General features: G+C 45.7%; 1 protein-coding gene across 1 annotated transcript in view; it reads left to right on the forward strand.

The window, feature by feature from the left end:
- Nucleotides 1–18,031, forward strand: part of vsnl1a (visinin-like 1a) — a 34,740-nt gene that overhangs the window by 3,475 nt on the left and 13,234 nt on the right. The window contains exon 2 of the mRNA XM_086264348.1: nucleotides 3,525–3,691. Within this exon, the coding sequence (XP_086120474.1) occupies nucleotides 3,530–3,691 (162 nt within the window). The 5' untranslated portion in view covers nucleotides 3,525–3,529. The remainder of the gene's footprint in view (nucleotides 1–3,524; nucleotides 3,692–18,031) is intronic.

Raw genomic sequence — 18,031 nt, forward strand, 5'->3', positions numbered from 1 at the left:
ATTTTCAATTTTTTTAATCAGCCATGTGCTGATGTTTCCTTTTTCTCTTTTTTCTCATTTGTAATTAAAAAACATTTTCACAAAGAAGCCTTATTTCATAATATAGCAGCGCCGTAGCTGTATAGCTGATTCACTTCTGTTGAATAATTGCAATTGCTGCCAAAAATCTTAGAAAGCCAGTTTAGTAGATTCGCACACTGACAGCACAGTGGAAGGATGACAGGCTGAGTTATGAATGAGGAAACTGTTCAGCTGCTTCTTTACAGAACGAGCTGAAAGCATTTAGGATGCCCAGCAGGTCACAGTAACACAGGTGTGCTTTTCTGCGCTCTTCAAAAGCTACTGTTTGAAGGATGCAAGGTTTGTTTTTAACTGAACATTTTTGAGTGTTCAGGTTGTATAATCTGTGTTATAACTACAAGCCAAGTACGTCTGCATTTACAGGTCATGGCTGGTGTAATCAGTGAGATGTTATTCTGCTGTAGCTTTATGTCCCAAAGCTCAGGTAATGATTAGCTCCAATAATATCCATGTATCTGAGTGTCTGGTTAATTTGTTGGTTTGAATGAATGAAGATGATTAAAACAAATTATGAACACACTGATGACACGCAGCAGTCCTGCCGCAGCTCCTCCCTCTGCGTTGTTCTTGTTCAGTACGCAGCACACAGTAGTGGTGGGATGCGTCCAGTGTACTGCATCTGTTGCATCTGTTGCATCTGTTGGGCTGCTGTGATATCAGGGTTTTTCTGGAGTTTTTGGCTCCCTGAAAAGTCAGATCCAAAGTAAAATTGGAAACATTAAACAAAATCTTTAGTACATTTTCTAAAAGCAGTTTTTCTGTTTGTTTGTTTTTCTTTGAACAGTTTGGCTCATTTCAGCTTCATTTCGTTTTCTTTCACGAGGCAGTTGTTTGAGTGGATATGTGTTCGTGGTATGTGTGGCTTAGAGTCTGACTGATATCAGGTGATTGATCTGTTTTTCTTCTGATCGTGTTTTTAAAAAGTAACTAAGGAATAAAGTAACTAATTAGTTTTGAAAATAAGTAATCATTAAAGTAATAGGATTATTTTCTTGGAGACGTAATCACTAATTAGTAACTAATTACTATTTTCAGGTAAACTGACCAACTGTTTATAGCTAACTGTTGTATTTGTGACGTTCAGACTGAGGAAGTTGCAGAGTGCCCCCTGCTGGACAAACTGTGCAACGTCAACACCTAATATGGTTGAAGGGTGTTTCTCCTTTCTCTTCTTTACTGTTTAATTTTCATTTATCGACCGTTATATATTCTGACACTGATGAGTGATCAGCAAACAGCTATAACAACAGCCTGTTGCTAATATTGGCCTGCTGATAAATCAGTCAGGCTCTAGTACAACTAAATTGAGTGCCGTAGGAGTACTGGACTCGCGAAAGTCGCTAAGTGTAAATTACTCTACACGATGAGCACTTGTTATCTTAGCACAAAGGTTTTAGGCCAGCAGTAGAAGGATACAACATTGGTATTAAAGTTGATACCAGCGCTAGCTAGCTAACAGTTGCAGAGTTTACTCAGGCTTGCAGGCCAGCCCACAGTGTTAATGTTAAATTAGCGTATTTACTGTAGAGTAATTTCACTATGTGTGCACAGACACATGAAACTTTGGTAAGTGCATTCGGGTTCGTTCACAGCTTGCTGTTAAACATCATATACACACAGTAAACATGCAGAATACATAGTTAGTGTAACGCTGTGTCCACAGCAGCAGTTTACTTGTTGTGCGTCACATTGAAGTTCATGTTTGTGACCATATTAACCAAAATGTTATCACTTTCAAATGCCATAAAAATGCGTTTTTCTCCTTATTATATTTTCCCGTTACGATACAGTGTCACGTATGGCTGCAGGTAGCACTGCACGCTTCAGATCGCTGCTTATGTGTTTGTTTTAATTTGGGGGTTCACATGTAAAAACTCTTTGAGCTTGGGGAGCTGACATCTCTCTGACTCACAGCTGTTATGCTTCATTTCACCTCCTCGTGGCCGACCGAGCACCTTTCGTAGCCCTTTATTGACTTTGCTTTTGTGAACAGTGCTGCTTCATGAAATGAAGGTCTTGCTCTGCTGCTGCCCTCTCTTCTGTTCAGCGAGTGAGCAGCAGGGCTTCAAACATCGGGGCGGGCGCCACTGCTGTGGAAAAGCTCCACCGTATAACCTGGCAGCTAGTTAGCGAGTGCTTGCAGATATGTCAGCGTCTTCCATATAAACTTGTCTTCTAGCAGCCAAGAAGGTTTTTGGATCTGCAACAAGGGTATAGCAGCGGTGCACTGGGACAAAATCAGCTCCAATAGATGATCAATAAGCAAACTTGGCAACTGTAAACTTGTTAATTTAATAACTTCTCACAGTGCGCGGCTGCTGTTTGGCAGATGTGAGAGGATCTTTAACACAGGGACACTTTTCTAAACCAGTCCCTGCGCTGCCTCTGCCACACAGTCACAGTGTAACCCTGCCAATACAAACAATCATCTTTCTAAAGTTTGAGCTCTTTTGATTTTCTCCACATATTGAAGCCTCGACACGCCAAGAAAGGTGCTCACGCAGAGACACACGTCACACTGTTGCTGCCTCACGTGCTCCCTGGTTTTTGAGCTGAAGAGATCTAATAAAACATCTCAGGAGAGCGAGCGGAAATGTTCCAAAACTCGAAACCATCTTTTTCACATTAGGATAATTATGAGTTGGTTAATGCGCTAATCAAGGCCATAAAGTGGCAGCATCAGCATCACGCAGATGCAGGCAGCTCGATGCAGGAGAGGCGGCTGGGGGGCAGACGGAGAAATTAAGGCACTTTAAAGCAAAACATGCTTGAGTGTTTCAGTGGGTCACAGTCACAGTGGGTTAACTACTTTAGGAGCCTAACATGTCATTGGGACCCTTTCCAAAAGCCAGAGATTCATTTTTAGGATTTTAGGATGAGATTCTCTCTGTTTAGGAGGAACTAAAGGCCAGAACAGGAAATGTGGTTAAAGGTTTAACTGGAAGAACAAGATTTTAATGTAACGTGGTCTTAAAAATAATTCAAAGAAGGACAGGACAGGCACACACCTACGTAAAAAAGATTTTATATGTTGTTTCCCTAGACTGGTAGTCCGCACACATTGTAGTCGTCTAGGATGATTTTCTTATTTATGCTAATCTGGGCTAATCTTCTTTAATGAATGTAATTCAGAAGCTCTGATGATTTCAGTGGTTGAGTTTTCCTTTAAAAACAAAGTAAACAAAAGTGGGCCAAGCAGCTGCTCAAAGGCAGCGAGTCTGACAAACTGACCCTGTTGTCCAAGAGGTGCAAACAGCATTTCACTCCATTTGTTTCAAAGCTTATTTTTAGACGCAGCTCTGGTGTCGACTTCTCTGCTTTCCGATGAATCGCTCTCCAGACTTTTCCTGCAGATTCACACAAGGAGACGTTCTTCCCTGTGCTCTGTATTAATTTAAAGATGCTGTGTGCCCCTCCCCCTTTTTGTGCTTTGCTTGTCACAGGAAAAATGGGGAAACAGAACAGCAAGCTGACCCCTGAAGTGATGGAGGATCTGGTGAAGAACACGGAGTTTAACGAGCACGAGCTGAAGCAGTGGTACAAGGGATTCCTGAAGGACTGTCCCACCGGCCGGCTCAACCTGGAGGAGTTCCAGCAGCTCTACGTCAAGGTGAGGCTCCACTGGCTCACTTTCATTGTGATGGACTGCACACGTGTTATGTGCTACTACACGACACACTGACTCTCCTGTAGCTCAGCGAGCAGGCGTTCACAGAGCAGCTGTTGGTGTGGCTGCTAACAGCGAGGGCAGATTACAGTAGAGGGACGTGACGCTGTGTGAACTGGATGAGGGGAATAAAGAGGCAGCGGCACAGTTTGCTGCAGAGAGTGACGCTCGACTCGCTGTGTGAAGAAGAACCAACGATTTCAGCCAACAGGCTTAATCGTCTTAAAACATCTGAAATATTTAACACATATTTTCACCTATGAATGCTGCAATTACACTTCGGTTGCAGTTCACTGGAGGGTTGATGACATAAACCAGTTATAAAACTGCTATTTCTAATCATCCCGACGACACCACAAAGCTTCTGGTTAACATTTCCAGGCGAGAGGAAACAACAGAAGTGAGAAGAGGAGAAGGAAGGGGAGGATCCGTGCGGTCTAAATACCGCCGGCTGTTGTTTCCACAAATCAGAGACAGCTAAAGACAAACTGGATTTAAGAAATGGGAGAGTTGGGAAACGTTAGGTGCTCCCCTGCTTGGCAGTAAACCATCCGCTGTCTCCTCTGAGACCAGTTCAGTGAGCTCGGGAGTTCCCCCACAAAGACCAGTAATAAACCAAAGACCAGTAAATACACTTTGTTTTTGTGTTTTTGTCAGTCGAGGCGAAACAAACCTGAATAAAAAAAACTACATCATGAAGTTACAGTTGCTTGAATATGTTGGACCAGAAACAGCTGATGACAGAAGCAGCGCTCTCAAATGCTCCTCCTCTCAGCCGCCGGGGCCCCGCCCACTCTCACCGCCTCACCTCTGTGAACTCTGCGTCTTCGTATTGATGCACGTTTTGTTTCGCCGTGTTTTCCTCCGCGGTCACGTTAAGTTCGGGTTCAAGTTGAAAATCAGAACACGGTCCAACCGTGTGATGTCACGTCGTAGTACAGGAGGGTTGTATCATATTTATAACACAAAAAAACAAGCAAACAAACTATTTAAGTGTCATATACAAGCAAACAATAAGCTCGTGTGCTGATTTTAGCATTTTCATACATCTCAGGGTAGTTTTGAAACTGAAGGAACAAGCTGTGATGAAAAATGAAGCTACACGAACCTGCAGAGTTTACTTAGTGTTTTGAGCCCTTATGACAACACAAATGTATTACATACAGCTGGATCTTACTGGGCACTTCATCCAGCCCAGTTTAACCAGTCCAGTTAATGAGTAATTCTATCTGATGGGAACCTTAAAACATAAAACTCCCCAAAAAGTTTATTTTTGTGTTCTTGAGCTGAATACGTGCTTCGTATGCAGCAGCAGGAACATCTGGAGACCAGAAGCAGTATGAAGCTTTATAAAGGTGGAGCTCACTGAATCGAATCAGCATCATCAGCTTAAATCTAAATAGATGTGTGCTACCCTTGATGTAACCTAACATGATGTCCACCACAGATGCTCTGCACCAGCACAGCACATTACTGTAAACTCCACCACAGTGCTGCAGGCTAATCGCTTTAGCTGCACACACTCCCCAGTTTTTTCCGGCAATCTTTGGATAACAAAACGTTAATATACTTCGGTTTGCACGGCAGGATGTTTCCCGCTGTGAGAAAGCATCACCTCAGCAGCACAGCTTCTCAAAAGCCTCAAAAATGAGGCTTTGCACACAAGCTTTACGTTTCCAGTCCTTACCTTTGAATATCACCTCCGTCTTTTTCTTTTCTCTCCCTGGGAAAGAGCAGCTGGACCTGCAGCTAGCAGACACACTGTGCCACAGACTGTACACGTATGTATGTTTGCTGATATTTGTGGTAGCGCAACCGAAACTTATAGACATCTGCATCCAAAACGCTGTTCTGGATCATCCCGGCTCACCTCGACCCCTCAGCGTGGCTCCATAGACGATGCATCGATGATGTGTTTTTTCCCAGCGGCGCGTGGAGGGTCTTCTGTGTAACAAGCCTGTTTTTGAAAACTCGGGGACGTGAACAGTAGAGATATTTGTGTAAAAAGCATAAATACTCAAGAATAGTACAGATACATGAAAATTCTACTGAAGTACAAAGTAATTGTGCATCTTCACCTCGGCCAGAAGTCGCCGTCATTAGTTGGAGATAAAGTATTTTTTTATTTTATTAGCGGGACCACGCCTCCAAACGCTCCTTCCAGCTCTCATCTACACATGTTCCCCCTCAGTTCTACAAGCTGTTTGTTCTCGTTTTCGTGCTCCACCCTCCCTCCCACTTCTATTTAGTACATGGGGCTCTGCTGGGCCGGGAGCCGCCGCAGTCCCCTTTGAGGCGTTCCCCAAACCGCAGCTCAGCTCGTACGTTTAGCTACTAAAACGCTGTCAAACCTAAAATGAGGACGTGAGCCCAGCGAGTGAATTTCTATTTAAGCTGGTGATGCTCTTTAGCATCACTTGCCAAATTCCACCTTCATACGAGCTCTACGCTTGTAGCATCATAGCTCGTGTAACAGGAGCTAATATGTTTGGCTTAATCCACAAAGATCAGGCGTGATCACCGCCTTCCCACAGAGAAAACAGACATCAGTCTGGGAGGAGCTTCTCTGAGGGGAAATATTTTCCTTGCTGCTATGCTAGCGGTGTGGATTTTCAGGTTTCCCCACACACTAAATCGGACTTTGAGTCCTGTGCTCACCGGATCTGGTCTGAAATGACCAAAGTTTCCTGTCACAGGCTGGATTTTCTAAAGATTGAAGAGTCTAACGCCTTCCCAGATCAGCCTTATCGTCGAAGGCTTCTTTTAGTCCACCAGTCCCAGCTCTGAATACAGGAAAGTTGACTGGGTGCCTTTGGTTCGGTTTAGCAGAGATTTAGCATGCGAGCAGGTTTGCAGTATAATGACAGTAAAACTACCAGCAGTCAGAGAAGTAGGGTGGGCTGATATTGTGGCATCAGTGTTAGTCATTAAAGATGTGTTAATTTTAAAACCACTATGATGTGTACTTAGTGAGTTTTCCCACAGTTGGTGTGAGCAGGGCTGATTGGAGGCTCACTTGAGTGTACTCTGAATCGCCACAAGAACCACTGAGGCAAATTACGCTGCCATTAAAAACCCTTCTGGGTTTGAGCCGGCATGCTGCCACGTTCCCATTCGCCTCTTTTGTATCTGGGCAGAAAACCATCGTAGAGGCTGATATCAGAGATGATATCACAGATGATTACCTTCTAATGCTAATATCCCACCGTATCGCATTACCTCTGACCCAGCAGTGCGAATTTATCCCCTGATTTCTTCATTTAGTCTTACAAAACAAGGATGAACGCATTCAATGATGATCCAAGAACAAACAAACTGCAATAAAATAGCAAAAAGTGGCTAAAAATATCAACTTTAACAATTATTCTCTATTAGCAGGAGTGCTGCTACTGACAGGAAAAGGAAGGTTTTCATGACTCGAAGTGATCCAGCAAATCTAAACTTATTTATTCACACGTGTGGCAGATCATAAGCAGTCCCGGCAGCTCCCTGTGAGAGGAGCAGCCACTTCTGAATCGCACAGCCCTAAAAACACTGAGTACATGAAAGTGCAGCAGAGTGCTTCCGTACTATCTTGCTGTTACATCAGGCTTATCTCAGCATCTCGTCCTCGTTCACTGCGTGTTTTAACTTTAGTTCTCATGGAAGAAAGCACTCTGAGCCAGAGTAAGAAGCTTTCATCAGGAGTGCCAGGAAATGCTTCTTAACCTGAGGGAGTTACCGTTATGTAAGACACGCCTTGCCAGTATTTAGTATTTATTTATTTATTGTCATTGTCAAGAACAATGAAATTAGTGAGGTCATCGGCGCACTTCCTCTAAATGCCGTCGGAAGTCATGCATCAGCTGAGACCAGCTGTTATAAAGAAAAGAACTGAGGAAGAAAACATTGGAGATGAGTGAAGGTATTCTTGGAGAAAAGAACCCGAACAAAGAACGTCTGTCAGGGCCAGAAATGACATTTTCCATTTGGATCAGTTGTTCCATTAAAGTCTCCTGAAAGGCACCGAAAATCTTTTAAAATGACGGCGCAGAAATAACCCGAGCTGCTGAAGGACGGAAACAGGCACAAAAGAAACCCACGGAAAAAGAAAGAAGCCTCTTTACCTCTCAGTGCGACAGAGGAACAGTTTGGGGCAACGTGGCCCCCGTTTAAAGGGTCCTGCAGGCTTTGGGGGTAAAATGCTGTTATTATTATTACTGCATCGTATTGTGTTTCCAGGCAACAGAGTATCAGCGGTACGGCTGTATTTAAATCCAGAGGGCTGATAAGTGTGGGAAAACAGGGCCGCACATTAACAGGACAGATTGTTCCTGGGTGGCTCGTGGTGGGTGGGAGTGCTGGGGTGGGGGGGTCATGTGTTTAGCAGGAGGGGGGCGGGACAGCATGTTTGCGTTGGCTGAAAGCGAGAAGCAGAGAGGGGCAGAGATGAGAAAAGTAAAAGCAAGCGAAAGGAAGCCCGCGTGCATTATTTATTAGTCATTAGGCCTCGTTGGAGTCGAGCTTCCTACGTTTACAAGCAGGAGACATCCTGCCCGTCCCCACACGGGCCTGCGACAGCCGTCCACAAGCCCTCCCTGTCAGGGTGCTAAACACTCGGCTGCCAGCCTGGAGGTAATGCACTGTTTTGGTTGGACACGCACTTTGTCTCTCGCTCTTGTAGGAGGATGCAGGCACTGCGATAGAGCGCAGGTGCAGAGTGTCAGCTGGAAATAACAGTGTCTGTGTGTGAGGGCACATGTGTGGCGAGTCAGTATTTCTCTGTACATGTTAACGCTGTGATTGCTCCCTCTGCTTATTAGATTTGATTGGAGCTGGAGGGTTATGAACGAGCTGCATTATCATTAGAGAACGTCTCATTAAATGTGCTGAATTATGCTTCTTTGAAGCCGTCGCTTTTATACGTTTGAAAGATAGGAAATCACATTGAGTCACGTTTAGATTTTAGATTGTAAAATTGGATGAAATGTCCAAATGATAATGGCACAATGCAAATGTGCATTAGTGCGGTAAATGAAATGGAATTTATCCATTTAAATGCAGTTTATATGAAGAGTGAATGAAGTCAGAGTTATTCAGAAAACACCCACTATGTTAATCCACAAACCAACTGCTTGTGGATTAAATAAAAGGGAACCTTCTTCTGATTGGCAGAAAGTTTGAACCACAGGTGGTGACTAAGCTTCTATTTGGCTGAAATGACCGTATTAGGGTTATCCTGTCTGTGTGATGTCATACAGAGCCAACAGTATGGAGGACTGTCTAACACAAAGCGTTTAGATTGTAGCTCGCAGGGATTCAGTACAAGCATCCAGCACTGTAACAATATACATGACAGAAAACAGGGAAACCATCATATGTTCTCTTATATCCACATATTTGATCTTTCTTATAAATCACACTCGCTAGGATGATGTGAAACTGAGGCTGGTTGTCTTCTGTACGTAAAAGTTAGTTTAGCTGTAAGGAAAAGTTTACCCAACAACGTGCAGCCATTGGAGGCCAGTTGTAAAGGCAACTATAGGAAAGCATTTTTATAATGTGAGTCATTGCCACAGTAAACACATTCTGTCAGCTGTTCATTTCATGACTTATTAAATTCAACATGATGTTTAGTTTGTTCCAGTTGCAGCCAAGCAGGACACAAAGCAGAGTCTGAGTCACAAAGAGCCGGAGATCATACGGAGCCTGTGGAATCCACAGATCCTGTCAAACTGTCCCAGGTCGCTGAGATGACTCGTTGCAGCCATCGCGTCCCAGCGGATCTTCACGTTTAGCGGCACTGCCAACACCAGACAGCGACATAAAAATTGATCGCAGGCTTCTGTGCCAACTCGCACTCGAGTGCGTCCATGCCACAGTGTGTGAAATTTGTCATCCATGACATGCCAGCTGCTCCGTGAGCCATTTGTAACAGGATAATGACACTCGCAGAAACAAAGAGGTGATAGATTTTTGTCACTGCAAAATTTTTTGTTTTTGTGCTTGAAGCATGCACACACACATGCACACACATGCACACACACATGCACACACACATGCACACACATGCACTCACATGCACACACACATGCACACACATGCACACACAGCACTCACATGCACACATGCGCACACACATGCACACACACACACACATGCACACACACATGCATGCACACACACATGCACACACATGCAGTCACACACGCACACACACATGCACACACACATGCGCACACATGCACACACACACACATGCACACACACATGCGCACACATGCAAAGAAATGCGCACGTTTAACAGTGATCCAAACACTTGCAAAACAGGATTCATACCTTCTTGGTGTTGTGTGTCTGTGTGTTATTGTGTTGTTTGCCAAGTAACATCCAGTGAGCATCAATAGACTTATTGTGATAAGGCAGCATCAGTATAATGGCCTTCATTGTGGTTTCTGCTGCAAACAGAAACTCTGTCTTTTCCCTTCCAGTCGTCTGTGGCTGACTCCTGCATTAAAACAGCAAAAAGACAGAAAGCGAAACCAGTTTGAGTGTTTGCTAAATGCATTTAACGAGGTCCTCATAATCCCTAAAACCAGGGAAATATCAGAATCAGAATCAGAATCAGAAAGGGTTTTATTGCCAAGTGTTGAGCAGGTTTACAACATTAGGAAATTGCTGCGGTGCTTCAGTGCAAAACATAGTGTCATAAATAGCACTTAAATAGACATGAAAAAATAAAAGTAGGTATAAGAATTAAAAGTGCTACGTAGAAAGATATGTGCATGAGATATACATGGGATATATACATGAGAATAAGAATTAAAAGTGCTACGTAGAAAGATATGTGCATGAGATATACATGAGATATATACATGAGAATAAGAATTATGAGTGCTACGTAGAAAGATATGTGCATGAGATATACATGAGATATATACATGAGAATAAGAATTATGAGTGCTACGTAGAAAGATATATACATGAGTGCAGGTGGTGATCAGTGCCAAACATGGAATGATGCAGTGAACACAGCGTAGGGTCATGTGTTAGTGGCGGGGACAGTCATATGGTTATTGTTCATGTGTCCGACAGCAGAGGGGAAGAAACTGTTCTTATGGCGAGAGGTTCTGGTGCGAATGGACCGGAGCCTCCTGCCTGAGGGGAGCAGGTCAAACAGACTGTGTCCAGGGTGAGAAGGGTCAGCTGAGATCCGAGCTGCACGCCCCAGTGTCCTGGAGGTGTACAGGTCCTGCAGAGATGGGAGTCTGCAGCCAATCACCTTCTCAGCAGAGCGCACAACACGCTGCAGTCTCTGTTTGTCCCTGATAGTGGCTCCAGCGTACCACACGGTGATGGAGGAGGTGAGGATGGACTCGATGATTGCGGTGTAGAATTGCATCATCGTCCGTGTTGGCAGGTTGAATTTCTTCAGCTGCCTCAGGAAGTACATCCTCTGCTGGGCTTTCTTGATGACGGAGGTGATGGTGGGCTCCCACTTCAGGTCCTGGGTGATGGTGGTACCCAGGAAGCGGAATGAGTCCACAGAGGTGATGGGGGTGTCAGTCAGGATGATGGGGGGGAGTGGGGCTGTGTGCTTCCTGAAGTCCACAATAATCTCCACTGTCTTCTGGGCATTCAGCACCAGGTTGTTGTGGCTGCACCAGGACACCAGACGTTCAACCTCCCTCCTGTAGGCAGACTCATCCCCGTCAGAGATGAGTCCAATAACGGTGGTGTCATCTGCAAACTTGATTAGCTTGACAGACTGGTGGGTGGAGGTGCAGCAGTTGGTGTACAGGGAGAAGAGCAGAGGAGAAAGAACACAGCCCTGAGGGGAGCCGGTGCTGATGGTCCGGGAGTCCGAGACATTCTTTCCCAGCCTCACGTGCTGCTTCCTGTCCGTCAGGAAGTCAGTGATCCACCGGCAGATGGGATCAGGCACATTCATCTGGGAAAGCTTGCCTCGGAGATGGTCTGGAAGGATGGTGTTGAAGGCAGAGCTGAAGTCCACAAACAGGATCCTGGCGTAGGTTCCTGGGGAGTCCAGATGCTGCAGGATGAAGTGTAGGGCCATGTTGATGGCGTCATCTACAGACCTGTTGGCTCTATATGCAAACTGCAGGGGGTCCAGGAGGGGAGCCGTGAGGGTCTTGAGATAGGAGAGAACCAGGCGCTCAAATGACTTCATGACCACAGATGTCAGAGCCACGGGTCTGTAGTCATTTAAAATGGTAAATGGTAAATGGCCTGTATTTGTATAGCGCTTTACTAGTCCCTAAGGACCCCAAAGCGCTTTACACAACCTGTCATCCACCCATTCACACACACATTCACACACTGGTGATGGCAAGCTACAATGTAGCCACAGCCACCCTGGGGCGCATTTAGTCCAGTGATCCTAGGTTTCTTGGGGACAGGGATTATGGTAGAGGACTTGAAGCAGGCAGGCACATGACATGCCTGCAGTGAGGAGTTGAAGATGCCAGAAAACACTGGGGCCAGCTCGTTTGCACAGTGTCTGAGGGTGGCAGGAGACACACCGTCTGGGCCGGGAGCTTTCCGAGCATTCAGACTCTTAAACTGCTTCCTCACACCTGCTTCATGAATATGAAGAGTTGTGGTGGGAGGAGGTGGTGTGAAATCCTCTTTTGTGTGGGGTGAGGAGGCGGGTGTTGTAGGTGAACAGTTTGAAGGTGGTGATGGCTCTATGGAGGGGGGAGAGGTGGGGGAATGAGTGTCCAAAGTGTCTCTATTGTTGGGGCCGTTGGAGGTGTGAAGGCTGCCTGATGGCTCGTCTAAACGGCAGTAGAAGTCGTTGAGGGTGTTGGCCAAGAGCAAGTCGTCAGTGGAGTGGGGGGTTTTAGGCTTGTAGTTGGTGATATTCCTAAAACCTTTCCACACAGAGGCCGAGTCATTCTCTGAGATCTGCTGCTGCATCTTCTCAGAGTGCTGATGTTTAGCAATGTCCACTTCTTTAGTGAACCTGTACTTGGCCTCTCTGTAGCAGTCCCTGTCTCCGCTTCTGAACGCCTTTCTCTTTTCCAGCCACAGCTTTTTGAGTTTAGGAGTAAACCAGGGTTTGTCATTGTTATAACTCACCCTGGTGCGTGATGGCACAATGCTGTCCTCACAGAAGTGGATATAGGAGGTGACAGTGTCCGTAAACTCGTCCAAGCTGTTAGAAGCAGCCTTCAATGTGTCCCAGTCTGTGGTCTCCAAACACGTGCGAAGCTCCTCCACAGCCTCGTTGCTCCACAGTTTTTTAGTCCTCACGACAGGTTTGGAGAGCTTCAGCCTCTGTCTGTACGCGGGGATTAGGTGGATCATGACGTGGTCAGAAAGTCCGAGTGAAGCGCGGTGCACTGCGCGATAGGCCCCGCTGATCGTGCTGTAACAGTGGTCTAATGTCCTCTCCTCTCTGGTCGGGCATTTAATATACTGCTTGTATTTGGGAAGCTCATGGCTCAGATTGGCTTTGTTAAAGTCCCCAAGAGCAATGATGAGAGAGTCCGGGAATGTCCGCTCCATGTGCAGTATCTGCTCCGCGAGTGCGCACTGAGCTGCCTGCGCATCTGCGTCTGGCGGGATGTAAACAGCGGCCAGGATGAATGAAGCAAACTCCCGCGGAGAATAAAACGGTTTGCAGTGGATAAAAAGATATTCCAGAGAGGAAGAGCAGTGCTGAGCAATCACTGTCACATCTGTGCACCAGCCACTATTGATGTAGAAGCAGAGACCTCCACCTTTGGACTTACCGGAGAGAGCGGCCTGCCGGTCCGCGCGCAGCAGATGGAAGCCCTCCAGCTTGAGCGCGCAGTCTGGGACGTTCTCACTGAGCCACGACTCCGTAAAACATAAGACACAGGAGGAGGCAAAGTCTCTGTTCATGCTTCTCATCAGGGCCAGTTCGTCAATCTTATTGCCGAGTGACGGCACGGAGACATCATACGTGTGCTTTGTGGCTGCGCGGGAGGCGATTGATGCATTGTTGTAACGCTGGCCCACGCTCAGCCAGATGCTGACCTGAATATGCAGCAGATGTATGGATGGATTCTGCTCAGTCGCGTCACGCTTTCATAGCCTCAAGGCTTTTCCTGTCGACGGGTGTGATGCGCGCGCATGTGTGTTTGTGTGCACCGTTCAGCAGACTGCGAGGCTCCCCGTGTTCCCCACAAACAGACAGAAAGACGGATCGGAGGGCTGAATGCGAGGAAGGTAAATGGAGTGACAGAAGGACACTGACATCATCTGGCCAACAGCCCGTCTCTGCGAGGAAACATATGTCCCCTAATCACAGGAGAGAAAGACTGAAACGACCGCGCTGCAGCCTCAGATTGACATGGAAAATTAGCTATAGGAGATCGTTTGGCATAGATGTGACAGCGCACACTTGTACAAAAACAAATAAAAGTCTTGGGCGTATACATATTTAATAATTCTGTGACAGCCAAGCAGCTTGGAGCTGAGAGATCTCTGTACTGCACAACAAAATGTGAATATTTTAAGAGGCTGCTACATCACTAATTGTTGGGATGTGTCAGCGTGGACCAGTATCAACCTTAGTTACAGTGAAGATTTTTTGTTTTTCTAGCTACAAAAATGGAAAACAAATGACACAAAAACAAATCACCACGTTTTGGACGAAGGGTGCAAAATCAGGAACAACCAAAATGGAAACAGTAATCCAGCTACTGATAGGCAGTAACTCGTTAGAGTGGGTGATGGTGGATATTAACACATTGGATTTTAATCAGACAATTTGGAATTTCATTAAATAATTGAAAATAATAATAATGATAATTAGACTTGACTGTGACGATGCTTACCAGTGTCTCTCTGTCTGGCTGCAAACAGCTCGGGGAAGCACTATCTACTCGCTGTGCCACAAACTGTAGACAACGGCACACAGCTGTGTAGCGTAGGCTCAATGCACTGCTGCTGCTGCTGCAAGGAGAAAGCAGTGCATGATTTAGCCTGCTGTGATTACCCAACATAACTCACTAAGTAACTCTTTAAGACACCCCATGAGGAGACGGTGCAGCCCACACCCATCGCAGTGTTGCAAACAAACTATTTAAGATTTACATCTACACAGGACGGCCCGGTGAAGGCCACACCAGATGCAAAAGGCAAAGCCGTCTGCCAGACGCAATCCTGGCCTCAAGTCCTGCAACAGAGCCAGCCGCTATGGTCTGACCGCAAAACACTAGGCTGACCATTTAGATGTAGGCTGTCGCTGAGGGGCACCCGGCACCTGCTACCCGAAAGAGGGTATGGCTGCGCATTCAAGCTGTAAAACCAGGCGACCGCTGCACAAATGAAAGGAAGGCTCCCCTCAACAAGCCCCACGATGTGGCCACCCTTCGAGTCGAGTGCACCCACGCTCCAGAAACTCCTGAAGACGCTTACGCCTGCCGAATGGCCTCCACGACCCAGCGGGACAACAGCAACTTAGACAGGGCTCTGCCCAGGATTCGGGAATGGAAGGTGACAAACAGCTGGTCTGTCCTGCTAATCGGCCCGATACGCCTGACGTACGCCACCAAAGCACACACAGGGCAGCCTGGCACCGAGCCGCCTCCACGCCCTGAGTGCGAGCTGTCCGAGGCTCAGCGGGGACAGTAATCCAGGACTGGGCCGCAGGACCACCGCTTTCCCATCCAGCAACTACCTGCAGCAATCCCGACAGAGCATGGAGTTCACAACAAGGCTGTTTTCTTATCCAGTTACTTAATGAAATAATCAATAGAATACTCGATTACTAAAATAATCAAACGCTGCAGCCCTACACACTTGTACAGGCTTTTGTGTAACGGTTCATAATGTCGTCTTTGTGTTTTGTCTTTTATTTGCACGTGTTACATTTTTACGGATCGTTCTCGCGCTATTTTCTGTAAATTCTTTGATGTTCTGTTATTCTGGTTTAGAAAGATTGAAAAAATGTGTTACTATAATTTTACTGTAAAATAATAAATGTAACAAAACGATACACGGAGCAGGACAACACCAAAGCTCTTACAGCCCCTCGAACATGCACAAAGAATATCAAATTATTATAATTTCCTATTTGATTCCCATGTCGATTCCTGCCATTCTCCCTCCTTCCTTTCTGCATCTTCCCCTTTGTTATTTCCTCCATCTTTGCCCACTTCCTCTCTCACCTCCCTTCCAAGGAGGCTTGTGGCTGCCGTGCACTAAAAATAGCTTTTGTCATCTCAGAAGCGCTCATGCCATTCTCCATCGTTGTCACAACAAAGTGCACACACACACAGTGCTGAATGCTACACACTGCGGCTCCTGAAAGGCAGAGATTCCATCGACAGCATGAAATACTTCGTGTCGACTTCAGTTCACGAGTTGCACAAATATAGAAACAATCCCGATGCTCTCGAAGCTGCTCAGGAACCGCGAAGCAGACAAATGACGATGATAAACTGGAGACTAAATGACTCACTCATTATGAACACGAGTAGTTTACAATGTTTGGAAAGCACACAGGGAGGAGAATCTGACACTGAGTAAGCAGACTGTAATTTTCACAAAGACAAACAGTGGTTTCTACACCGCGAGTCCTTCAGAACAGAAAATTGGTGTTAATTGCTCCGAGTGTTGCAGATCAGATGCACTAGAAGCTGTAGAGCTGTAACGGACACGTGAATGTGCTTGCAGAGGCACGTCGAAACAGAGAGAGCGAAAAGGCCGACGCACAGATGGCGACTCGGAATAATGAATTGCTTTTAAGCCTTCCGGCTGCTCTCTGGCCTCTTTGCGGCGCCTCGGTCCGGACTGTAAAAATGTAATTGAATTATTCAGTAACTTTGAGGGCACCTCACTGCTGCTGCTGAGGTTTTGGGAGCAAGAGAAGAGGAAGTAAGTGAGGGCCTTTAGATGCACGGAGAGCGATAATGGGGTCCGTTCAGCAGGGGAAATTATATTCAGACTGAGCCGCACACTGGCACATCCTCTATCACAGACGAGTGGTGAACAAGGCTATTAGTGTCACGGTGCAGGCTAAATCCCGCCGTGGCAGCCAGAGTGACCTTCAGCTGGTTAACAAGAGTGCAAACCACCATGTCAGCAAGCTCCACCCAAGAGAGAGACGCCGCAGCCCCATCGTTCTGACCCCTGACTTTCATGTGGAAGAAGTCAAGATTTTATACACACATATTATATTTACCAGTTTTCAAAAGGCATGCACATTCTCAAACACATGGACCTTTAAAAATAGGATAAGATGTGCATCGTGAGCTTTTCAGGCTTTAAAACTGTTCAAGAAAAAATATAATTATTGTTGGAGAGGATCTATTACACTCACGTCTACCTCTATGCTTGGACTTGGACTCAGTGAAATCCAGGTTTATCCTGATGACCCCCTCACAAACACAACCCCCCCCGTCAAACACAAATCCTGCACTCACTGTGGTGCTGTAGAACCTGCTGTTCGAGTCCACTGTTTCAGATTTTACTCACTGCCATCTTTTTATCTGTCCTCGCTGACCCAGCTGTCCAGTCTGGTTTACTTGTCATGACTGCAAGAGAGAAACTATCGTCAGACCGTTACAAAAGTGAAGCCATTACAGCGATGAGACCTTTGTTCTGTCACAAAATGATCCCAACCACACAACAGCTCGTGTCATGCTTCAGTTTGTGCCATAATTGCATCGATATGATTTGAGCAGTAAGATAAACACATTAGTAAATTGGTGGTTATGCAGTGAGGGTATGCCATGTCAGATAATAAAACCAACAGATTCCCAGAATGAAGTTTGTTTTTCCAAAAGCATTTAATTATGGAAGCAAATCTGGACCGATTCAAACTGCTGTGACTGACGTGATAAGTGCTGCAGAACATCACGTATAAGCACCCATAAAGCCTACGCCTCAGTACTTACATAGAACGTGACATATAGCCTAGCCTACATGTGGCCACTATGCATCAGTAAGTGCGTTAGCTTCTCTTTTAGTCTGAAGAATTGGAGAAAGTTTAGATATTTATGTCCCTGAGCTGTAAAGTAAGACTTTATAATGACGATGATAATAATCAACAGACTTGGATATAAAACATGAATACAACTGCAGAATTATAAAGGGATCTGCTATGTTTTTCCAGATTCTCTGTACTGTTCTGATGGTAGGTACGCAAACTGATCAACGTGTCAGATACTGAGGTCGATGTAAGTACGCCTATGAGCCAAACAAGTTATGTCACGTATGATGTCAGGTAGAGCAGATCAGGCATACACCTGCTCCACAGTGTAAGGTGAATAAGGATTCATTTGAACCATTGTCATGCAAAGCTAC

This window comes from Aulonocara sp. 'chitande type north' Nkhata Bay, linkage group LG15 (assembly GCF_057382095.1).
Source record: "Aulonocara sp. 'chitande type north' Nkhata Bay isolate Kocher_YH1m ecotype deep benthic linkage group LG15, A_spYH_male_GT1.1, whole genome shotgun sequence".
Taxonomy (NCBI): Eukaryota; Metazoa; Chordata; class Actinopteri; order Cichliformes; family Cichlidae; genus Aulonocara; species Aulonocara sp. 'chitande type north' Nkhata Bay.